The sequence below is a fragment of the Streptopelia decaocto genome (genome assembly GCF_964273445.1).
Source record: "Streptopelia decaocto genome assembly, chromosome: 1".
Lineage (NCBI taxonomy): Eukaryota > Metazoa > Chordata > Aves > Columbiformes > Columbidae > Streptopelia > Streptopelia decaocto.
The window spans coordinates 193,429,536-193,455,536 of NC_138663.1; the positions used below are offsets into that span (position 1 = coordinate 193,429,536).

Sequence of the window (26,001 nt, forward strand, 5' to 3'; positions counted from 1 at the left end):
TAAAGCCTTTTTTAAAAACAATATGCATGTAAGCACAGGCTTTGCAGGCTGAGGCTCTGGCAGTTACTGTTTGTGGCAAGGACAGCAGCTTTTCCCACATAACAGAGATGTGCAACTGCTGTGAACAATCCTGAGGTTTTCTTCTACAAGTTCTCCCCACTTGGTCTGTACACGTCACAGCTCCAGGGAACAGGACTTCTTCTCAGAAAGTGAGGGTGCAGACAGGCCCCGGGACACTGAGCAATCCTGGCTGGCTGAGGTGGTAGTTGCACTCTGTGCTGTCTCTTTGTACACTGAAACAGCTCTCTGCCATCCACACTGATCAGAAACCATCACATTTTTAAAGAATGGGCGCGGAAAGCACAGAGGACCTGTGCTAAACACAGCTGCATCACCCGCCAGCCTCTAGAACAATGGTGCCAGTGCAGTGATGGCATCTGCAGCTGTTGAGCCTCACTGACAGCAGCAAGAAGAAACTGAGCAAATACTTCAAGGGTATTTCTCCACCAGGCCTAAAGAATTGTTTTTTTTTATTATAGCTACTTTGTCCACCAAAACCTTTTTCTTCTTAGCAATTGGATAAAAACCGTATAATAGGAATAGGACAAAAACCAGTTTCAAACAACTTTACCATATGCACCTTCAGTAGGGATTTTGAATTTGTATCACCAACTAAAAGAGAAAGATGGCTGCAAAATCCATCCCTTAACAAAAGCAGCATGAACCCAAATTTTATTCCCATGTCCCCTAGGACTCCTCTCTCTCTCTCAAATGCCTCAAGGGAAGAAAAGAAAACAACAAAACCCCAAAGGAAACATCCCCTTCCTCCCTGTCCCCAATCAGTCTTCGACAATCTACTTGCTATGTCAACTCTTGGAGCATTGCTAGACAGTTTTAGGTTAGACTGTACAACAGTTTCTAAATAGAATCTATATTATATGGACATTTGTTCCAAAACCTTTTGTTGCCACCCCAAACAGCTCAAACATTTACGAGGAGTAAGTGCTGTGCAGCACTTGTCACATACAGACAGCACTGTTACACCTACACACCCGAGTAACTGAGGAGGGGTGAGCTACATCCATGAGAACTGTCACTACAACAGGGAACACTCAACGCAGTGCCCGTCCTTACTTCACCTTCCATGGTTATGCACAGTGACTAAGAACAGCCACACACTGTCCTAAGTGCTGGCAGCGCCGTACCTGATTCTCAGCCAGCGCTTTTCACGCATTTCAGGTGCCCACACTTAACAAAATGAGGTATCTAAAGGATTTCAGAGAGGTGGAGGTACCAAGTCTGTTCAACACCTAGATGTGCTCACGTCTCATCACCACTGTGCCCAAAAAGACACACAGCAATCCTAAATCAAACCAGAAATGAGTATTTGTATGTCATGTTGCTGTTCTAGTCTTACAGCTTAATGGGACATTCCACAAAATTGAAATAGTGTGCTTTGTTATATCTGGCATCACTTAAATGTGAAAGTTTTGAACTTTCAAGAACCAAAAATTAAAAACTAACCAAAAATTAAAAACTAATTGAACTTTATAATAAAAAGTCACAGTTCTTAACAGAATACTTAATACATCCGCACCATTTTGATGGTGAGCACTCAGATACATTAAGGATTTATCCCCTGTAGTTTTGCTAACAAGATAGGCACATAGTGGCATGTAAGCTACCTGTGGCAACCAGAACAGCAAAGGCACAATCTGCATTTTTTTTTCTTTTTTTTTTTTTTTTTTTTAGCTTTTCAAGATGTTGGTTAATTTACAAAGAAAAATATTTTATACCTCATGGAGAAGTATTACATTTGTATTTTATAGCACAGGACCATTACAGAACTGCTGTCATCTGATAAAATGGGTCATTTAAATAAATTAAAAAAAAATAGCAGCTCTTTGCACTGAGGAACTGAACTTCTGAATTTCAGGGCAATATACATTCTCATCTGTCAGGCTGAGAACATCTGAAATCCTCTGTGGATCTTCTTGTCTACCAACCGCATTGCCTGCACATTTCAGGTAGTTACAAGTTTTCTGGTTTGCTGTTTTCAGCTTGTATTTGTTTTCCCACATGTCACTTGACTAACAACTCAGATGTTAAGATGTCTGTAAAACTATCAGTTGCTTCTCTAACACAAAAGTAGTTTTAAAACCATTATATAATTAGGAATCTGACTGCGATCCTCTATGAATGGAACCTATTCAGATGTCCTGTTCATACCTGCAGCCCTACCGGTGTTTGTTCAAAGTGAATGGCTCAAAGCACAACTGCTTCCTCATTGGGAGACAAGAGCAGGAAAAGCTTCAAACCAGAACACAGCCCTAAGCAATTCAAAGTTAGATCTAATGCAGTGACTTCCAAGTGTAATTTCTGCCCACAGCTCCAAGAATACGACAGTTCTGCATTTTACAGAGAAACATTACAGTTAGAGCAGGTAGAAAATTTTAGTTTACAAATGGAAAAGATCTTTCTATTAAAAAAGACATTTCACGTAGTTACCTTAAATAGTTCTTATATGCACCACTCCACATTGTGGAAAAGCTGAAATAGGCAGTCTGGACTCCACAAGTTAAAGAAAAACAGAATTATATGTATTGGCACAAATACTTACATCTACATCTGTACAAAGTAAAAAAAGCTGAGAGCCCTGTCCCACCAGCGCAGCACCTGAGCTGCTCCCCAACACACACTCCTATGGGCCTGCCAACGAGTGACAGCCAGATGGGAACTTCGTCTTAAGAGTGCGGTGCCCAAAAGTTCCAAACTGCTTTGTCAGTCTCTGAACAGGAGTCAGAAGTACGTCCAAAAACCTGTCAGCCCACTCAACGTGCTCTTAGCCCTGAGGTCACTGCAGCTGCACTCGGTACGCGCCTATGAGCAGCTTCACCTGCAAAAGCAAACAAAGGTTTCAGGTTGTTCATGTGTAACTACTGTGTTCAACACTAATTCTAATATAAGAAAAGCATGAGTAAAGGCATAAAATTGCAAGTGACTAAGAAAAAAAAAAAAGTATTTATAATCTCTGATTAATAAAAATCAATTTGTAACAGCCCTACTGAAAAATGAACAGCTTGTAAGACTCAATTACAACACCACTGCATTAGGTGATGGTTGAACAAGTGACCCCCAAATCTGAACCAGACATACACAGGTACTTTCAACTGAATAAATAAGAGTTGAGTATAAGTTTTAAATATGAAGATCTAGAAAATTTACTGGTGCATCTTCCAAGGACAAAAAGAGATGCTACCAGAACAGGATCTGCTATTCCTCTTATAGCATGTAGTGGGACTGTTGCCCAAACCACCTGGAAAACACAACAGATTACACAGACTATTCCAAAGCAGACTGATGTCCTAGGAAACACTTCCAAGTTCTCCAAAACACACAAGCCAAACCATCTGTATGCAAAACATAATTGACACTCCATGTATCTGTCATTAAATTCTCAGTATAGATGGGGAAAACGTTGAGCTGTAACAGCAGTTTATCCTGGTGCATGAATTATTCTGACTGCAGCACAAAAACATTTACTTCTGACAAAACTAACACCCCTGGCAGAGCTCCTGAGTTCCAGCAGTGTCACAGAATGGAACTGAGACTGACGGGAACTGGCATGAGGAGAGGGTGGGAAACTCGAAATTTTTACATTTGCAACATATAACTAGGAAGCATTTAAACTATGGAAGAGTTACTGTACAAAAAATTAATATAGGCATTTAATTTTGAGAGCATTTTGTACCTTGGCAGTAGGAGCTTCGGTCAACCGTATAAAAAGCTTGTTAAGGCCTGCAGTAGGGCTGAAGGAATAAATAAAGTGACTATCCTAAAGGAAAAAAGAAAATGGACCAAGTTAGTGGCAGGATATGACAAAGTGCTACACGATGGACCAACAGAACACAACATTTTAACTACGCATTTTTTGAAAGGAAAAGTTGTGTATGCTGCAGAGAACCTTTTGTGGGACCACAGAGAAAACAAGAGAACTTGAAAAAACATGCATAGTGATGCATTTAATAGCTTTAAAAAACTAATCAAAAAATATAAATTAATCAGTAAAAATATGAGGTAAGGTAGGTTGTTAAATCAAGGCAAAGTAGTTGTATTTCAGAACTTACTTGGGTCAAAAATTTGAGATGCTGGGTGAATGAGAAGTTAAACAGCTTTAAGTACAGAGTTCTCAGCTGCCTGCTCAAACCCTCCGTTCTGAAGTCCCAGAATCACAGAAGAGTTGAGGTTGGAAGGGACCTCTGAGGTCCCATCTGCTCCAACCAGGCACCGTCTGCTGCTCATGCAGGGCCACCTAGAAGCAGGTTGTCCAGTACTATTAAATGCATCCCTGCCTTTTAAGGCATAATTTTTTATGGAGTTCTAGTATATGCAAGGTTTGGAGTTCTCTCCAGATAAAAAAAAGAATTAAGTTTCACTAAAAAAACCCAACAACCCTATCATGATTAAAAAAGCTTCAACACAATACTCAAAATCCAAATTAAGGCACTAAGATTTCCCAGGCTGCTCCATGAAGACTATAAAGCAGTTTTATAGTTGATCAGTTATAAGAAAAGATTTACCAGAAATACAGGGAGCTGGAATTTGTCATTTAAAACCACAGCTTGTACACTGCATGGTCCACAGAGCCGAGCAATGACATTTTTACCAAGGAAATTTGCATGGAAAATAAAGAGAAGAATTCCCGATCCTGAAAGGGAAGGCAATTCAGGCATGTGAAACGAGATCCATTATTCAGAACAACTGCACACACTGAATGTTTGAAGACAGTTAGGTACAAATATATATGTGTGCGTGTATTTATGTATATACATAAACTACTTCAGTATATACTAAACATCAATGGAGTATCAAAGCAACACACAGAAATCCAACCTCCTGAGCCAGCGGATCCCAGCACAGAACACAACTGATCTGGTCACTACGTTCAGGTCTTTTGGCAGCAGAAATAATTTTATGTGGCTATTAGAAAGAAGAACAAAATGAACACGGCAATCCTCAGCATGGCTCACCTCTGTGGTTTTAGCTTTACCTAATGAGAGTTATAGAATTTAACGTGGTTTGGGTTGTCTTTTCTCTTGGTAGGGACAACCGAGACCAGACAATTCTGGATCTTTATGAACTGCACTGAAATTCAATAAGCAACATTCTTCAATACCCACAAATGCCGCATTTTAATACATCCAATTATATAAGGTTTCTTAATTCTGTAAATTATACCTACGATCAACCACTGGAAGACTTGTATAACAGTTCTTAACAACCAGGAAACTGGACAGACACAACCACTTTCCATCTTAGTTTAAGTAGGATTTCAGCCACATTCATGTGTTATTTCAAGAAAAATCAGTAGATATTGCCCTGATACACTCAAAAGGTGAATGAAAATGACTTAGCTAAGCCAAGCATCAGAGATTAGAATCTGGATTCCTAAAGGAATGAAGAAACATTCCCAAGTATCTTGGGAATTCGATTCCCAGCTTTCTGAAGGGCTCTATGGGCCACCCAGAGCTGATGGACGCTGGCTTCTTTTTGATGGCATTTCTAGACTGCCCTCGTGTCACGGCAGTGCTGTGACTGTGCTCCCGCGCTGCAGCGTGTTCCGTGCTGGCTACAAAACACGACATTCCACCATGAGGTTTGCCAGGTATGCTCTTAGATTCAGATTTTTCAAAATTTATCATTTTGAGGTAAACCGCTCCTTTCCTATAATACCTGTCACTTAGCTAACGTAACCTCAGAAAGCTAATGGAACCCATTAACAGAAAGACAGAAGAAAGCCACTGTGTCTGTGGCAATTAAAAAACCAAGACAAACCACACCCACAGTGCATCAAAACATCGCTGCCCTCCCTATAATCCATAATCAGAGCATCTCTGGTATAACATACTGCAATATAGTAAGTCATACAACAAGCACGTTAAGACATACTTAAGAAGGCAGTTTAATAACACACAGTTCCACCTTTTTTCCCCAAACCAAACAACACGCCCACCACAACAAGCGCCCTCCTACCTTCTGGCACGTTTTGTGGGGGTCTGTAGTTAAAATCTGTAGAAAAGTCTGGCCCTTCACAGAGACGATGACACGCGATGGGAAAGACTGGCTCCAGCAAAGCCAGACGAGTTTCAAAATAATTCCTGATGGTGTCTTCTGCTACTCTCGAGAGCCTGAAAGGCCAAACAAGTGAGACCTGTACTGCACATAGTAAAATTACTTCATCAGACAAACGTAACGAGAGCTTGACACAAGAAAGGATTCCAGATTAACTGTCTGGATTCCCAATTTTCACTTCATCATTTATGCACAAATGAACCCCAAGTCCCAATATTTTGTTAATAAAACCTTTTATCAGTGATCTGTTTGTGAAATTTCAGCTATTAGGTCGCTAAAAATAAAAAGGTGAGTCAAATGCACTGCAGCATATTAAAAAAAAATCCAGCCAGCCACATATTTTGAAGGCTCTGTATGTAAAAAGATGTCCCTGAAACATCAGTATGAACCTGGTGGGTAAACAGCAGCAGGCAGTCACTGCCCCAGGGTGGCTGATTTACCAGCCTGACTGAGAGTACAATGTAAAAATAAATAAGTCACTGTATGATTTCACTGGCAATACTACTGCAAAAATGCAGTTCACAATTTACTAAAATGCAGTGAAAAAGCAGCAATGCTACCATTAAACAGCCAAACTGTTTCTGCCATGGTGGGGTTTTTTTGTTTGGTGTTTCGTGTGGTTTTTCTAATTTGGTTTGGTTTTTGGTTGGTTGGTTTGTTTTGGTGGTTTGGGTGTTTTTTTGACTGGGTGTTAATTGAAGTGAGCCGCGTAGCCTCCAGAAGAGAGGCCACATTAGCCAATAGTATCTGGCACTTTCACAAGCAGGTCACCAAGTAATCCTCGTCAAAAAGCTGTTTTGACACTAATGGGTTTTAAACACTTTTGCACGGCCAAGGTTCTGACCCTCTCAGCTTCCCGGCTGTTGGAGCTGTTATTCAGCGCACACTTCCCCTCCGTGCTAGCTGAGGTTACCATCTGCAGAACCTAAAACTCAAGTGTTTGATCATAAAGAAACCACAAGAATTGCTCCATCAAAGCAAGCCCAGAAGCCCAGCTAGCCTAGTTTCCAGATGCTAGACAAAGCCGTATTAAATATGGGAAATTACTCAACACTTGTCTTTTTTTGGGACACTGTCCTAGGTTCCAGCAATCTGATTTAGAGGGCTCTAAAACCAGGGACTGCAGCCAAATCGCACCTCTCCTTGGATCTGCTCCCAAAATCCCAGGCACCTGTGACCACAGCATTCTGCAACGAGATCCATAATCCCATTTTCCTGTGCAAAAATATCCCCCCATTTCAAACCTATCACTAAACATTTAACAGGATGGCCTGCAGAACCTGCCTCATGGCTTGGCGTTATTTTTTTGTTGTTCTTTTCTCATTTTACACTTTGACCTTTTAATCTGTCCCAAGGTGACGTGTATCACATCCCCCAGTCTACCCTCACAGAAGCTACTCCATATCTGAGCATCTTTATTTTTCCTTTTGGCTTCATCTGCTTTTGAAGTAACATAACTGGAATGGCCTGTGCTATTTAAGGCATTTGGACACCACAGACTTACATTTTATTTTTGGCTCCACTATGATATTCTCTTCCTTTTTGACTGACGAAAAACACTGCACTGGTATATTCAGGTAGTGAGTCTAAAAGCTTCCCCAGTTGTTCCTCGTGGCACTCTCAGCTCATGTTTAAGGGTCCAACAACACCATAACTATCTGCATTGACTTTTCATGGTCTTTTTGTTTGATGCCCTTTTATTTTTTTTATGCTTTTTAGCACAGTATTTATTTGGCATGTCGTAATAAGAGTTTACATTCAGCTGTCCAGTGCTTATACACTTTTCAGTTTTCCTAATGGCTGTATTTTTAGGTTTAGGAATCTTTCATTTCTGGTAATCCCCTTGTCCTCCTTTCCATCTCTTTACTCAGTGTTTAAGGAAGTGTCTGCTAAATCTGTTAGCTCACACCATTTTCATTTCCCATGATTTACGCTAGCTTCCTGCCCAAATGAGATCTGTTTTCTTTCCTGAAATCTCCGCCTCTTCTCCTTGACTTAAATCAAAACTCTGACATGCCTGGTACTGCAAACCTCACCAGAACAAACTTCAAAGTACAGTTTACTCACATGTCCAAATGACTCTTGAGCTGCTCATACACCAGTATGTTATTACATTGTTTAGCAAAATGCAGTGCGCTGTTCTGATGCTTTGACAAAATGTTACAGTCTGCCCCACTTTCAATCATAAGCCGCACTATATCCGAATTCCCTCTTTTACAAGCCTGTGCAGAAAGTGAGAAAACAGGAGGATGGACAATGACAAATCCCCCGTGAGAACAGAGCATAACACTGAAGTAAGCAGAAGTACAGAAATGAATTAAAATCCAAAATTATTTACAATTCAGAAAACAAGTTTAGGTATTTGCTCTGCAAATGCTAACACAACTCTAAACTCTGACAAATTAGGGAAAGGCACAAAAGACAGAAATTTCTATCTTCATGAGACCTTTCAGAAGCTAACTTCTGAAATTTGTCTCAGCTCTGAACTTTCACCTGTGCTTTCAATCCACATTATTCCAGAATAAAAATCACACACCACCTCAAAGAAATTAAGTGCCAAGAATTCCATCCCCCCTTTTAAAAAGTATGATCCAACTCCTAAGGTTAAATAAGAGTGACTTGATAAACACATTTATATCACTTGGTTTGTTCAGCCTGGAGAAGAGGAGACTGAGAGGAGACCTCATTGCAGTCTACAGCTTCCTCACAAGGGAAGGGGCAGGCGCCAAACTCTTCTCTTTAGTGACCAATGACAGAACCCAAGGGAATGGCAGGAAGATGTGCCCGGGGAGGTTTAGGTTGGACATTAGGAAAAGGTTCTTCCCCCAGAGGATGGTGGAGCACTGGAACAGGCTCCCAGGGAGGTGTCACAGCCCCAAGCCTGACAGTGTTCAAGAAGAGACTGGACAACACCCTCAGACACATGGTGTGAACTGTGGGGTTGTCACGTGCAGGGACAGGAGTTGGACTCGATGATCCTTGTGGGTCCCTTCCAACTCAGGACATTCTATGATTCGATAAAAACAAAAAAACAAAACAAAACAACCCCCCCCCCCAAACAAACAAACAAGAGGAGCACAAACCATTTAAAGGGTCCTGGAATTTTCCCATTACAATAAAATAAAAATTTTAAAAAATAAAAATTTCCTTTGTGATAGGGGTGTGGAATAGGCAGTAGGAAGGAGACTCCAAACTGGTTATTTTATTTCTGGCCTGCAATGAAACTACAAAAGTCAATCACAGCAACACCCACGTAAGAGATTCTCTTTTTGGAATTTTTGTCTTCCTGCTGACAACCTGATCATCTCAGTTTTAAGATCACATCCACATTTTTTAGAGTCAAACAATGGAAGAAGATGAGGCACATTTAGCACTGTATGCTCATAGCATCTGCATTTATTGTTGAGATACAACAGTACATTAAAAAATGGATTAAAACACTGCCTAAAATAACCAAGAGAAATATTTGTATCTCAAATACAGTACATGTTCCCTAAATCAGCTCTACAAACATGCTTTTATGTTCTATTAGTTTGCAAAAAGTATTTACTACAAAACAGTGTCAGGGCAAACACTGAATTTACCTTCATTAAAGCAGTTTCACCGCTGCTCTGCTGCCTGTTGACGTATGCCCCAGCTTCCAGAAGAATAGCTACTGTTGTTAGAAAATTCTGAAAGAAAACCCAAACCAAACCACAAGGCAAGTAAGCAGAAAATATTATGTTTTTTTCAGAATATAAAGTGACATTTATTTAAAATCTATCAGGAAAATCCAAAGCATGAGACATGACACAATTAACGCTGTTCTCTAGAGCAATTCTGACTCAGGCACACAGATAGCCCTGAGTATTTACAACTCTTAAATGTTTTCTAAATCTACACCACAGGAAGAAAGCAGGATGTTTGCGCTAATCACCCAACTGGAATCGAGCTCCCCTTCATACTTTTATCTACTGTACATGGGAAAATACATAAACCAACTTGAACTAAAGAGCACACCCATGAAACATCCTGTAACTTACTGGTCTAGTTGGTCTTAGTTTGAGAGGAGCTTGCCAGAGTCTCCATGTCCCAGCTCTCAAACAGTAAACCCTGCTCAATCAGAGACTTGCTCTCAAAGTGTCCCAAGTTTGGATCCTGTGTATCCAGAGATCATAACAAACAATACTAACACAAGAACTTCAGCCCCCACGACTGACAAATTCAGAGATATCCTCTGCCTCCACTTTCACTCAAGGTAGCTCTATGATATTCTCTGCTCAGGGTAGGGTTTGTGATCAGAATTTATTTACACTACAGTAACCACAGCTGCTGAAATTATGCAATTAAGGTTACCCTGCTATATCCTGTTAACTACTTCTTAAGCATCATCCAAGGGAAAAAAAATGTGTACCACTTTGAAATATAAGTAAAAGAGCCGAGAACCATAAATACAACAATAGCCAAGCGAACCTTCTCAGCTGCGAGTATCAATGCAGTTGTTCCATTTTTCTGTCTACCATTAACTTTAGCTCCTTTCCTGATTAGGACCCGGAGAAGGTCATCATGCCCACCAGCAGCAGCCAGCATTACTAGGGTCATTCCACTTGAGTCCTGCAAGAAGAATCATTGCCATTAAAAAAAAAAAATTTAATACTTTAAGATAAATCAAAGCCACAATACAAAAATTGCAAGTGTGTGAACAGGTCTCACCAAGATCTGCCTCCCTGGCAGAAGAATGCACATATATACGGCTGTCAGATACCGATAACCATCACGTCCCACCTCTCTTGTCCACAGGCCTCACACTCTGAGCTCCATAATCTGCAAAACCCGTAATGTGCCAAGGACCAGCACAGGAAGGAGGAAAACCAGAATGAGCCAGGAAGAAAGGCAGTGAGATATAAGTTGGGGAATGATCCATTAGAGAGCAGTGTAGGGGAGAGGGACCTGGCGTCCGGGTGGACAGCAGGATGACCATGAGCCAGCACTGTGCCCTTGTGGCCAAGAGGGCCAATGGCATCCTGGGGTATATTAGAAGGGGGGTGGTTAGTAGGTCCAGAGAGGTTCTCCTTCCTCTCTGCTCTGTCCTGGTGAGACCACATCTGGAATATTGTGTCCAGTTCTGGGCCCCTCAGTTCCAGAAGGACAGGGAACTGCTGGAGAGAGTCCAGCGCAGAGCAACAAAGATGATTAAGGGAGTGGAGCACCTCCCTTATGAGGAAAGGCTGAGGGAGCTGGGTCTCTTTAGTTTGGAGAAGAGGAGACTGAGGGGTGACCTTATTAATGTTTACAAATATACAAAGGGTGAGTGTCACGAGGATGGAGCCAGGCTCTTCTCGGTGACAACCAATGGTAGGACAAGGGGTAATGGGTTTAAGCTGGAACACAAGAGGTTCCACTTAAACTTGAGAAGAAACTTCTTCTCAGTGAGGGTGACAGAGCTCTGGAACAGGCTGCCCAGGGGGGTTGTGGAGTCTCCTTCTCTGGAGACATTCAAAACCCGCCTGGACACCTTCCTGTGTAACCTCATCTGGGTGTTCCTGCTCCGGCAGGGGGACTGGACCAGATGATCTTTCGAGGTCCCTTCCAATCCCTGACATTCTATGATTCTATGATATTTGAGGGTGAGGAAGACAGCAAGACAATGGAAGAATAAACCAGTAGCCACTGGAGCTAAACTGCAATGGCCAAGGCAGCTGCTACCACAATGTTGCTTTTGGATTTTATTGGAGCGTATGTACGAAGAGACCTCTGAGAGTGGTTAGGCCCACACTCATTCTTGCACTTCCTACCAGATGCTACAATCCAAGGAACACATGCTTGCCTCAATAGTTCATCTGGCATCTTTTCTACTATGCTACAAAGTTTTAGCAAAATCTATAGTTCTCAAATGCTACATAATACGACTACACAAGATCACCAGTGAAAATACTGGTATCAGAGATTTTAATCCTCAGAAATAGAACTATAGTACTATTTAACAGGAAAACAAATCCTTGAAAGAAAACCAGTAAGAACACAGCTGATGAAGAACTGGCAGAGAACTCATTATTCATGGAGTGAAGAGGTCCCACTCTGTCAAACAGAACATTTTTTTTTTTTTAATGTATAGATATTTTACATAGTTTAGCCACTTGACCTGATGGGTATCATAATTCCTTATACCATATTCAGTTCTGAATTTAATATTCAGTTAAATCCGGTGGGCAAACCTGCAAATCCAGCTACTAGGATGCTTCTATCAAACTTCATTTTTTCTTTGGAAGAAACAGAAAACAGCTACTGAAGCCTCAACATCTGTATTTCCTTTTCTCACGCTGTGCTTTTTTCCCCAAGGTGAAACAGAAATCCGTTACTAGCCAAGATGGGAAAACTTCTCAAACAACCCAAATTTGTACTCTTCACTCCTGACCCACCCCAAAAATACTTGCAGAAAAATTACCTCTTGATCCAGATTATATTCCTCGCTTGAAGAAAGTGCCATCTTTACTGTCATGTAATCTCCACTTTTAACAGCATCCCTCAGGAGAGCTAGAAAACAAATTCAATGCAGTTACAGGATATTTCACTTTGAAACACCAGCTAAGAAATGTCCCTTCCTCCCAGCAATTACTCACTACTTGATATCGGTCCTGTTGACACATGATTCTCATCTTCTCCATCAAGATGCTTCTGAAAGTCTTCTAGCGTCAGCCATTCTAACTGCATGTCCATACCCAAACTCAAGACTTGCTGCTTGCCATCTATCATGTATTTGATTTTATGGAAAAAAAAATGCAAAATAGGTATTAAGTATCTTCTGAATTTCCAAACAATTCACTGCTTGCCATTGCTTCAATGATCAGCATCTTAACATACTACTACTTTTCACTCAAACTCTAGAAGTCAGCATGGAATGGTTCCAAACAACGAAGGCTATGTTACAAACAGACATAAAATGCTTTTACTTGAAACAAACTATTGTTTGTTCCAATAAATTAGGCTGAAGCGATAGGAGAAGGTGAACACTCCATTACTGTGATAGCAGAAACACACTGGAAACACTCTGGAAAGTTATCAGTGAGTTTCAAAAGAAAACACCATGTCAGCCTCCTGGGGAGACAAGAATTGCAGTGCTAAAAGATGCAAGCAGGAATGAAGAAAACATTAACTGCCAGTGCTCAGCTTGCCCCTACATATGGTTCTACTGCTCACCAGAGTTCTTCATTTGACACACATCCGCCATTTCTTGATCACCTTCTGCAGCAGTGTAAGTCCATGTGTCTGTTTCATCTTTTATGTTCCTCCTTTCCTTGTACACCTTGCTGTCTTTTGATTTTAATTCTTCTATGAATTTATATTCTAGCGAAGATTCTTCTCTTTTGCAGTTATTCTCAGAATATTCATTTTTTTCTTCTGAAGCTACATTAAACAAGTCAAATGCACTTTTGACATCCTTAAAGCCTAGAAGACAGTTACCAAGAGTGACTACTTGAGCCACCAAAGACTATTGCATAACAAAGTTTAAGTGAGTGACCAGAGTCCGTTTAGAAAAGGTCTGTCCTTCTTCCATAAGTTAATCATTGCTGAAGCACAGGAGCAAGCTTAACAACATAAGCTAAAAATCAGGGAGAGCTAGTTCACCTCAGCTACCCCTGGCAAGTCTGAGCTCTGCTTTCAACACGGCACCATCTTCTGCTTAAGAAATGTAGTTTAGAAGTATGTGTAAAATATTACTTTGAAAATATGGTTCAGTATCTGTGATGAACAGATGACAGACATGCTGTATAAGGAACAATAACTAATAATTCTGTCTGTTACTACTTTTCTAAGCATTGTATGCATCTGCGCTACTTGCAGGGAAAAACGTTTCTCTAGCAACAGCTACGTGAACCATCACAGCTCCTCCAATGTGCATTCACGGTTATCAGAGGTGCAGTTACCTAGTTCTCCTCAGTTCAGTCTCAGAGTAGTGAGGGAATTTATCCTCAATAAAATCATCCAAAATTTTACTGAGATCAAGAGTCATAACATTAATACTCCATTATACTACTAAGAACAGAAATACACCCTAGATATTTTTCGTCATGTATCAAATAATCCAGTTCTGGTGATATTTTAAGGGTTGTGCAATGTAAAAATAAACTCATCATTGTGCCTAAAGCAAGACGCAGGAAGTTTGTCTGATGGGCAACCACTAGTTTTCTAAACACAGGAAGTGTGTACTCATAGTATCAACAGAACACTTCTGGAAATAGCCAATAATTGGATGAATTCCTCTAGAAAAAATACTGTTGGATGCCATGGAAGCATCCATACACTTCTATGCTTCATACGTGAAAGTACAGACATCATTCTCATGCAGCATATATTAACAAAGCCATTAAACAGCAGACTTTTGCTTCCTAAAATAAAAGCAGAAATTGTTGTTTCTGGTATGTATAACAAAACTACACAATATCTGCTCTTGTAGAAATAAGAAGAGAATGTCCTGAAGGGTCATTCTCTTCTCTCCTATAAGCAGTTAGCACTTACTTTTTATGCCCCTTTGTTCTTTTCTGTTCTTTTCTTCTTTTTCAGATTCTTTTTTTTGAGGTTTTTCTTTTGTTTCAGTCTTCTTTCCTTCTTTCTCCTGATATTGAGAACAAAGATGAAATTAAAATGGTAGAGAAAAAAATGGAAAATAAAGTCCTTTCACTACTCCAACGATAAAATACACTCAAAATTAATACTACTGAAACCTGTATGTAACAGACTTGTGGACATTCCTAAGAAAATAATTGAACAGGTGAGTCAGGGTTAAGTCTGTGAAGGCTTCTTCCTTAAGAGAAGAACTGTTATTTCCAAAATAGAACAACTTCAATTCAGATTTCTACTGCATCTCAGCCATGAATGGTGTTTTATGGCTTGAGATGCAGATTTGTCAAAACCAGCGTTTTGAAGGAAATTTAAAATTATGAACTTTTCATTTGTTCCAAATACTGAACCTGACAAGAACGGAATTACTTCAAAGTATTTAACACCTTTGTAGCACCATATTCAAAGCAGTTATAACAGCACTGACTTGAACCTTAACTGACAAAACTTGACATCTGTATACAGACGGTTCCAAGTTTTTCCAGTTTACACACACCAAACGTTATGGTAACAGTAATTTGTGAAAAACAGATACTTGGAAAAATCCACCAAAACCCACCATATCTACACAGAAGACTAAACTTAGCAATATCCAATATCACAGAGGAAATTTATGGTAGATGTAGATATACAGTCAAATTCACTAAAATAGAATTCAGCTGCCTCCAGCAAAGCTTCCCTTCTCCTGCAATCCTCCCTCTCTCCATTCAGCCAGAGAATTCCAAACTGCGGAGTAGGTGGGACAAGGCTCCTTCGCATGGCTTTTTATCAGCCTCTGACACTAACCTGGTACAGGGATAGCACTGCTTTCCTGAAAAACTACCCCAAAAGAAGTCCCCATGAGAACTACAAACTGATTTATCAATAAATGCTACCATTTCTTTGACACAAGAAAATCTTCAATTAGAATAGATGAATCTGGTGTATCATAATGCGTTAGCGGAGCTGAGATATTTAATCGTCTTTCTCGCCCCCAAAACTCAGCTTTTCATCACTGACGTGATTAAGTAGCAGTACAGACAGCTGTCAGTCCTGGCAGATGCCCACTGTTTGGAACATGGGTGTCAAACTCATTTTCACCAGGGGCCACATCAGCCTCGTGGTTGCCTTGAAAGGGCCGAATGTAATTTTAGGGCTGTATGAATGTATATTTATGCAGTCCTAAAATTACATTTGGCCCTTTCAAGGCAACCACGAGGCTGATGTGGCCCCTGGTGAAAATGAGTTTGACACCCTTGATTTAGCAGGAGACCTGTAACTTACTAAAGGGATTACCGGATTTTTGCTGCACAGAGGGGCTGTTAAAATCAGTAATCCTGAATTCCATTCCAGATTTCCAATACTGATCAGATGCACACCATACACTGCGTATTTATTCTTGGAGACAAACTGAATGGAAAGAATGGTTGGGCATGCAAACTGAGTCCAAACAGAGAATGCTGTGTTATAAATTAACATGACAGTTCTCTGTAATCAGAGCTACAGGAGGAAAGACAGGTAGCCAAAACATACACAATGATTCTATTTGAAAAGAATAATCTACTTGGGCAAACAATTCAGTGAAGCCAAAAAAGCCTCTAGAAGTTGCCACCAAACCCACCCATGTAATAAATCCACAGTTGCTCTGGAAAACAACAAACCAGCTACAGAAAACATTGTTTAAGTCTCCAAAACTAAAAAGAGCAAGCAGCAGAATGCCTTCCTTGTTTCCTCGGAGCATGACCATGAGCAAGCCACACGGACAACTTACAAGAGTGCTGGCTGAAGAGCCATAAGCAAACCAACTTTCACCTGCTATTGATCTCTTCATGTTTGGAGTGACAAGATTTTTATACTGCTGGTAAATAAAACAGAACCCCAAAACTTTATCTTTTATCTGACTGTCATCACTGATCTCTCTCTATGAATGCTATAGCCTCAAACTATGAGAAAATACTTGAGTAATATCGGGCCATTGCATTTCAGTTAACTAAACTTCTTGAGACTGGGTTATGCCTCATAGTAACTGCTTAACCCTGTTTACAAGAGCTTTCACCACTAAGCTCCTGCAAAAACACTGTTCTGTGTACCTCTGCTCTGAGATTATGCCACTTAATTGTCTACCCCAAAATCAGCTACCTTATGTTTAAGGTGGCCTGCTCCATACATAAAACAACCCTCAGCAGAGGACCACAGCTGAACCTACAGAAGAAAATTGCTGCCACAGAATTACAGCCTCAGAAGAAGTGGGATATAATCCATTAAGTATCCAAGTATTTTGGCTGCAAACCTGCTATAAGTCAGACATGGGATTCTCTAAGCAGTTAAAGTTTTATGAACTGCAAACTTCATTAGAACACTCTAAAGCAGCTGAAAAAAATTATATTCTCAGAAACATTCCCAGAAATATTATTTTATTTTTTCCATTTTTTCTCTTACCTTTACCATCCTGCTTCTCTTAAAACTCTACTGTCTCAAATAAAGTAAAATGAACATTCCAGTACTTGCTTAGCTCACTTCTTCGAACAGGTACAGCATTTGTAATTAATTTGGAACAATGCCACGAAACAAAGCATCTTCTTTAAGCACCCCAGGAATTCTAACAAGCCAACAGCACAACTATCTGGGACACCTGGGTCTAGAAACAATTTCCAATTCTCAGGTAATGCATGTAAGGTATAATGGAGTGGCTGGCTTTTGAAAGAGATCAAGGGTGTGTTTTAACTCGAAACAGCACTTCATTGTGCAGTGTTGGATGGGTAGTTGTTCAAGATTGAATGTCTTACTGAACAAGTAGAAAAAAGTGAAATCGAGGCAACTGTTGAGGGTGAGGGGAACAAAGCTAAAAATGACAGCATGCTTTGAAGGAACAGGAAATCTCATTCTAAATACACATAACAAACAGGAGAAGTTAATATTTTCACATTTAAAGACACCCTTATCTCCTAAAGCAGGGGTGTCGAACTGATTTTCACCGGAGGCTACATTGGCCTCCGGTGAAAATCAGTTCGACACCCCTGCCCTAAAGTGTTCCCTCCCTTATAGTGTTCAGAATCCAGAAATTTTTCGGTCTCTCCTACACAGTGATCAGTGGACCTTTCTTTAGCTTCATCCAGCTCATTAACTTTCCAATTTGTATTTTTCTCTTTGCCATCCTGAGCAGTGGCCTTTTGAGACACCTGTAACCTGCAGGTGTTTGATTTGATCCCCAGTCCCCACCTCAAAGCCTTAACATCGCTCACCTCCCCAGGCGAATCCATGGACTTGCGCCCTCTTTCATCAGCACTCAATTTCAAACCCTTCTGCACTGGTGAAGGAGGTGACACTTTCTCCACCTCTCCCGGTACTCTTACTTTTTCTTGAGCTTTTTGCCTTTTGTGCATGCTTTTCTTCTCTAAATCTTGAGTTTCCACTTTTCTACCTTCTTCTTTATAATCTTCAACTTTCTGATTTTTTTTCTTCTTTCTTTTAACCTTAACATCAACACTATCATCTTCATTACCTGCTGATCCATCAAGATGCCTATCAGCAAAGGAATCATTTTCAGCAATTTCTTGTTCCATTCTCTCCTCTCCACTTATTACTATTTGCTGCTTGTCTTTATTTTCAGAAACCAAGTCTGAATTTTCGTTATCAGTTTCTTGAGAAAACGCATCTTCTAGAGCACCTAATTCTGAGTCAAACTGAACATCCCCATGCTTCTCCTTCTGTGATTTTTTATCTTCTTTAGAATCTTCTTTAGATTTTATTTTTAAATCTTTAACTTCTCCCTTCTTTTTCTTGATTTCGTTAGTATCTTCTTTCCTTTGCTTCTTCGGGTCCTTTGAATCCTCCTTAGTTTCCGAAGTCCTTTTTTTTGGCTTTGAATCTGAAACCAAAGTATCTGAGGAATTTTCACATTCTGTTCTGGGTTTTTCTTTGAGTTTTGCAGACTTAGACTTTTTCTTCTTCGGATCATCTGGACTTCTATCCTCTCCATCTTTTGACTTCTTCTTTTTCTTCTTTGGTGAAACATCCTCTTTTGTTTCACTTTGCCGGTCACTGTCAGATTCTGCTTCAAACACATCATCATTTAGAGATAGTTTCTAAAAGGTAAAAAAAAAAATAAAATATTTCTTTCCCCATTAAACGGTATCATTCTGGTGAAAACTATACAAAGATAGTAGCAGTGGTGCTTGGAAAAAGTAAATCTCTTTTTTAACACTACAAACATCATTCCACATTGCCAAATCGTAAAATTTGTAAATGCAATTCTATCTCACTTACCTAAATTATATTACGAAATGCTTGGATGAGAATCAATACATAAACAAGTCAAGAAAACCAATCATACATCCAACAACAAGATTCCAGAACAGAACTGAATCTGAACTATTTTCTTTCAAAAACAATTAACCTGATTTTGTAAAATTTAGCTATAGGTTTCCCAGAAGCAGGGTACCAGTTTTCAAAACAGATTCTTATGCTTGATTTTGAAACTGATTGAGCAGTTGGAAAAGAAAGAGCCATATGCTGCCTTCTTACAATTAATTTTTCTGTATTCTTATCTTACCTAATTTAATGGTTAACACGCAATAATTCAACAATCTGCTACACGAAGCAGGATGGTGAACTGAGCTGCGCTCAACTGTGGTGACAAGGCAAAACGCATGTGCATAGGGAAATGGGGTTGTTTATGTTGTCAAAAACAAGCTAAAATGACCATACATCATTCATACAGTCCCACTAAAAACTGAAATAAAGTTTAGATGGATTTAGAGTCCACAAGCAAACTTGTAAATTAACCAAAAAATCCCTAACCAGAGAGCCGTAACAATATCCATTTCCACCTGAAACAAAACACCTTCAGACTGAAGAGATTCTTTAACTCTTCTTAATTCCACATCCAAAACGTTTTCCTTTCTCCCTCCCCCAATTAGCAGAGCCTCAACAGGGAATAGGTCTTCAGTGTACGACACTGGAAGGTGAAACGCACCTGTATGTCTTTTTTAACAGGTTTAGGCTTATTGTCTACAATCTTTTTTCTGAATTCAAGCAGCACTTCTTTGCAGTCTTCCAAATGAGCCTCTGGTTCCCAGGTATCATCATCAGAGGTGTATCCTTTCCACCGTACCTTGTAGAGAATTTTACCCTGTAAGAAAAACCCCAACAGTTAATACGATACAGCACAGTATTGCATTTACTCAGTTCTTGGGGATCTCAGTGGATAAATCACTTTGTGTATAAAGAAATGAATATATTGTGAGTTCAACTCAACGCTGACATAAGAATTCCCAGAATTATTTCCATCTGTATCACATACGATACTAAGTAGCCTGGTAAAACACTTCAGTAGTTGGAGTGGTTTTATTTAAAAAATTGTAATATCTATAATTTGTTCAGAACCACAGCTACAATGTACAGATCATAAATTCCCAGTCATTTTACTGAAATGGATTTTCTGACAAGTTATAAAACTATTTTATTTAAGTTTTATTATTTCTTCTATTAAAAAGCCAAGCTTGAATTGTTTCTCTTTGCTGAAGAAGTTGATGTAAACCCTTTAGATTTATAATGCATCAACGCCATTCACCTAGTTTTATATTGGAACTTGTAACTTACGTTAGTTTAGTTATCAATGCTACCTTTGATAAACTGAAATACTAACGATCAGAAAAACAAACCAGCACACCACCAAGAACAACAACAACCAACACCAATGGGATCAAATTAAACCTAGAGAAAATCTGTGTATGCATCTCAATGTAGTTATAAAGATTTTGGTAAAAGATGACATATGAAAGCCCTAGACCAATTGTTTCAACAGTATTTAACTTAACCATGGGATGAAATTGCACCTTTTAGTCTCTACCTTGTTTTTTTCAGTAGACTAGAAAGTCTTTTACCATTAAAACACACAGCTTTCCATCAAATTATCTCTTGCCTTTCTCCTAAATAAAGTAGCCTGAATCCTTATGTTTCTCAAGATGGACTCATTTTCCTGCTGAGAGGCAACTTACTAGCTTGCGGTCATGTTGCTGCTATAGCCAGACAAGTGGCAAACTCAGAGCCCCCTGCACTGAGCCTCACTGAAGAGCTGAGACATGTCCTAGGAAATCAACGTGGTCACCTGCACTGATTAAACCTGAGTCTTTTCAAACAGATGTCTGACAAAAGCTAGCACCAAACTTAAGGAAATCCATTTTCCCTATAAAAAGCTGATAATGAGTACCAGGCAACACAGCCACTCCTAAACTTATTTTCTAAATATAAAAAGTACACAGGTACTACAGAAAGCACCCTTGGAGAGACAAAATAATAATATCTGTTTCTTTAAGAAATAGATTGATAATGCTCTAAAAGAACCTGCACTGCTAACTAAGCCTGGAGAAGGAAAGCTTCAAAAGAACCACCATTTGACACTTACTATTAAATGTATCTATACCCATAAATTTACATTTTTGCCTGAGCACCATTAGCCTTTTACCAAGTATATGTATATATGCCTTTAAACTTTAGCAATCACCTCTACTTCTAGTCTTCTATATTTTGCTTCACAGATACAAATAAATAGCCTATATTCAGATGTATTAGTGTAATACATCTCCTCTTATAATTTAGCTTAACCATACGCTCTTGATTCAGGAATTAGTTTTCAAAATCATGTTCACCTCTCTCTTTCTTTCCTGTAATAGGATTACTCACAAAATAAGTGATTAATAACTTTCTTATTACAGTCCCAGAATAATTTATGTTATAAGGGATCTCCAGAACTAATAATAAAATGCACCGCTGCAAGAACTGCTGACTCATGTCCAGCACATTCCTGTGTGGGGACTCCCAGCTCCTTCCCCACAAATCTGCTTCCCTGGCCTCTCACCTGCCTGGTGATCCAGGACTCAGCTGCAGAGTTACTGTGACACCCTTATAACTCAGGCACAAAATAAGTTAGAAGTATTTTTTTTAATTAATTGAGAAAGATGGATAAAAGTTTAATACAAATGTAAGACTATTTGGCTGGTGGATGACTTTACATTCAGTACACAGAGAGTGATACAAAAATGCAGTTTAAGTGAAGACAGGATAATCATACTAAAGATACATACACAGCCCTATACTCGCCTGTCAACATTATTTTACTGCACGTTGTTATTTCTTTCTTCTTACAAATAACAGAACGCTTCCCACACATTTTTATACTGCTGTGGCTTCTTGGAGAACTAGTGATAGGGCTAGAAACAACCTCTACAGATAGGGGTACCACTATGTCATTAAAGAGCAGAGTTAAGGTCATCCAGCTCGGCTGGGGAATATCACAATGTGCACTGGAGTCTGTTGTTTTAGTAGAATTTTAGTGCAGCGTGAAAGGGTTTCTAGATGTACTGAGAGGAAACATTTCCAAACTTATATTGCTAATGCTAACGTTTCATTTATCAGCAGGTCTAACTCCCCAGCCCAGTCCCATCCCAGAAGGACTGTCTGTCTGTCTCTCTCACGCTGCCTCTACTGCCAGCTCCCGCAACACTGGGACTGCGACTGGCCAGAGCTCCTCTGTGCAGTGCTCTCCAGCTTCTGCAGCACTGACACAGGAACACCCTGACTGGCCTCAGGCTGTGCTGCACAGAGGCACGCTCATTGTATTTGCTTATATCAGACCTGGGAATCTGCAAGCTGGGAATCACCAGCCTAAAGCACACTACGTAAAATACACCGCACTGAACATAACACAGCTTTTTTCCAGCCATTTTGGAAGTTAGGACTGGGTGTATCTGTCCTGCCCTGTATTTCTGAAGCACAGGAGCATGGCCCACGTTTAAGAGCACTGGAAAGCTGACCTGATGCAGCTGGAGCCCATGCTACAAAGCTACAACCAACACGTTCTGGGCAAGGCACACAAGCACAGCGAAGCTGCGCTGGCCCAGCCTGGAAACCTCAAGTGCACATCGCTCAGGACCTGCTGCAGAATGGGCTGCCAGGAGGGGGAGGATAGAAAGAGGGGGTGTAAGACACCTTTTTACTAGGACATGCCAGTAACCTTTTTAAGAGATGGCACTTGATGTGTTTCAGTAATCTTTAGAAGTGTGTGGAATGGTATGACTTGCTCCCCCCCGGCCTCCAGTACAGATTTCAGGTTCCATCATGAAGGGGAGGGGTAAGGAGGAAAAAACTAAAAAAAAAAGGGTGCTCTTGTTTTCAAGCTTGATTTATTATTTTGACCAACACTTTGTATAGGCAAAGCTGTAAATACTGTATTACATTTAAAGCATAACATCCTTAAGCCATCAAGATATTTCGGCCAAGATAGAACCTAATCATAATAGTACCAAAAAATACAGGAAATTCTTGATCTGAAGGTTCTCCAACCTATGGGTTTCATAACCCTGTTATTTTAGACTAAACAGGCAGAATTCTATACTACTATGTACCTGACTGAAACCTAAATAAAAAGCATAAATTAGTTAAAATAAGCAATTTTCAGACTCAAAAAATGCTGTGTTAATTATTTTTTGTATTTGAGGTTCAGGAAATTTTAGAAACATTTCAAACAGTCTAGGGTGCTTTCAAAGAAAGAAGACAAGGTGTGATATTTCTAAGAAAAGTAAAAATCACTACAGCTACTTATTTTAATTGGAAAAAATCCTTATTTTAAGGGGCCTTCGCACACTGTATATGCCAGTAAACAATAGCCTCACTAAATGTACTTTGAAACGAGCTCCAAGTTCTCCATTATATTCAATCCTGCCCATTTCTGCACTCAGCTCTCTACATCAAAACACTGCTGCAGTTCAGGCATAAGAGCAAGGAATAGTTTAACAACGCTGACAAAATAAAAAAAATTAGTAAATATACTCCAGACTTAACCTCTTTCGTCAAAGCTGTAAGATACAAAAAGCTCGCTTGCAGAACTATGCACAACGTATTTTAAACCGGGGTTATAACGGACCGCCTATTTCTACATGAGCCGCGCAGGGAGCCCTGCCAGGGCAGCGCTGTCTGCCCGCACACCCGGCGCGCACGGAGCGGGGGAACGTCCCGGGAGGACGCGGTCGCTCGGGCCCGCCCAGCTGCAAGCGCATGGTTCAAACCCGCTCCCGGCCCCGTTGCAGCTCCCCGGGGAGCAGGGCGAACACCCGCCCGGGCAGCCGCCCCTCGGTGCGGGGACAGCCGGGCTGCCCGCCAGCTCCGCCGCACGGCAGCGCGGCCGCCCTGAGGGCCCCGCCGCAGCCCCGGGAGCGGCCGGGGGCGCCGCGCTGACAGGCGGCGGCGCCGCGTACTCACCCCCTCGGTCTTCACGTCAAGGATCTTCTCCACCTCGAACACGTCGTCCTCCTCCTCGCTCTCGCCGCCGCCAGCCTCGCCGCCGGCCTCCCCGCCCGCTGCCGCCGCGCCCGCCGCCCTGCCAGCCCCGCTGCCATCTTCCTCCCCGTCCTCCGCCGCGGCCGCCGTCTCCTCCTCTTCCTCCGCCCCCTCCAGCCTGGCCGCCGCCGCCTCAGCCCCGCTGCTGCCCGCCGCCGCCATTTTGGGCCGAATTTCAAACGACAACTGTGAAAAGCGGCTGCGACATCCACCGCCGGGCGAGGCGGCGGCCACAGCCAATCGGCGCCCCGCCAGCCCGTGACGCACAGGGGCGGGGCCGCGAGCCCGGAGGCTCCGTGCCCTCCGCGCGGCAGCCGGAGGCCCCGGCGGGGTGCGCAGGGCTGGCAAGGCGCGGCCTTTCGCCGGCTCCGCCTTGGGAAGGCAGCGGCTCCGCTTGCTCCGGGGCGGGCTGTCCGCAGAACCGTGCCGTCCCGCTCCGCTCGCCGATGCCGGCCGTGGCGGGTCGCGCCGGGTGACGGCCGGAGCTGCCCGTCCGCGCTGGCCCGGGGAGCCCTTCCGCGAGAGCGGGGCCGCGCCGGGCGCTTCTCCGGAGAAGGGAGCCGGTCAGCAGCGAGCGGCGGCGCTCGGAGGCGCGCTGGCGCCGCTGACCTTTGTGTCAGGACACACACAGCGCCCGGGTGCTCCCGGCTTGTCCGAGCAGAACGAGCGCGCTCAGTATCCCGGTACAAAGGTGTTCTTTGCCCTCGGGTGATGGGGTTGTGGGGAAACGCATGACAAGGGTTTCCCGGTAGAAAATACAACCCCTTAAAATTTCTTAAGAGTATTTGGCACGTTAAAAGACCTGCCTGTAGGCAAGCACAGCTTTTTAATGTAACATGCAGGGAAAAAAAAAATCTTGTAAGAAAAAGCAAATAAACCATACCCTATGTGCTTATTTAACTGCCTTTGCTAGAGCCAGAGTGCTAATATATCTTGGAAACAGTTCCTTAAGAAACACACATCACTCAAGTGAATCTCAGGCCCTAGCATGACTGTATACATTTTGTACGTACCCATAGGGGATGCATTTTCGCAACAGTGAAAACACCAAACTATTTGAATAAACTACAGTGAAGGGAAAAAAAAAATTGTTTTATTTGTATTTTTGTCAGCACTTCCTAAGATAATGCAGCAATTGACCCTACAAAGTCTTAACAGCAGATTTAGAAGCTAAATTATCATTGTCTACATGAAAGTGTCTTTCTAGTTCTTAAGAAGCCTGTACCCTAGCTCTTCACAAATAAATTGTAATACGAATCTTCCCTTTGTATGGTTTACTAAAACGAGTCAGTATCTTACCCAGCTGAAAAAAAGGATTCAGAGCACCTTAGAAACAGAAGGACCTTAGGATATTCCTCTTAGCAATCTCCTCTTGCAAGAGGAAGTGTATCTACTCCATCCCTGGCAGATGGTTGCTTAAATTCTCATGAAAACACCTATGGAAGAGATTCCGCAGTTTGCGTTAGTAACCTCTTACAACACTTCTCTGTCTGCTGGGGCAGTGTAACACATTACCTGTGGTGGCTGTGGAATCTCCTGCTTCTCAACACTTTCAATGGTTGGGTAAGCACACGCAGAGTTCATTCTGTACACACTGGATGCTGCCTCATTGCTCACTCTAACTACATTTCCTCAGGTCACAATGTACCAAAGTGTGATTCTGTGCAGCTCCTTAATTTGGAAGATATAACGTGTTCATTCAAACACCCATGAAAAGCCCATTACATTAAAAGAAATCGCCTTTAGTCTGGTTTTGTTATTAGGCTTCAGTGTTTGGTGCAGTATAAAACTAATGAGTTTTTTGTCCAAAGAAAATCAGAATACAGAGTAACTGCAAGAAAAAAAGAAAAAGAGATAAGTCATTCCTCCTAACAAAACCGACCTATGTATTCACAAATTGACTGATGACTGACAAGAAAAGCAGAGCAGGAGAAAAATAACTGTTCTGCTGTTTGC

At 41.3% G+C, this 26,001-nt stretch overlaps 1 protein-coding gene across 4 annotated transcripts; it reads right to left on the reverse strand.

The window, feature by feature from the left end:
- Positions 1-496: 496 nt before the first annotated feature.
- MPHOSPH8 (M-phase phosphoprotein 8) lies at positions 497-24,463 on the reverse strand. Of its 4 annotated transcripts, none has more exons than XM_082076380.1 (14): positions 23,968-24,463; positions 19,685-19,840; positions 17,952-18,794; positions 14,629-14,725; positions 13,309-13,515; positions 12,732-12,857; positions 12,557-12,645; positions 10,585-10,725; positions 9,717-9,803; positions 8,200-8,354; positions 6,034-6,188; positions 4,581-4,708; positions 3,752-3,835; positions 497-2,896 (listed from the first exon to the last, which is right to left on the reverse strand). In XM_082076380.1, exons 1-14 carry the CDS (start codon positions 24,205-24,207, stop codon positions 2,855-2,857), a joined length of 2,550 nt encoding a protein of 849 aa, XP_081932506.1. In that variant the 5' UTR covers positions 24,208-24,463; the 3' UTR covers positions 497-2,854. The 4 variants fall into 4 exon arrangements, 3 of the variants coding, with proteins under 3 accessions (XP_081932506.1, XP_081932505.1, XP_081932507.1); XM_082076379.1 differs by having other exon boundaries at positions 13,309-13,557; positions 23,968-24,222; XR_014186692.1 differs by lacking the exons at positions 497-2,896; positions 3,752-3,835 and adding an exon at positions 4,894-4,980 and having other exon boundaries at positions 4,636-4,708; positions 13,309-13,557.
- Between the last annotated feature and the right edge of the window lie 1,538 nt (positions 24,464-26,001).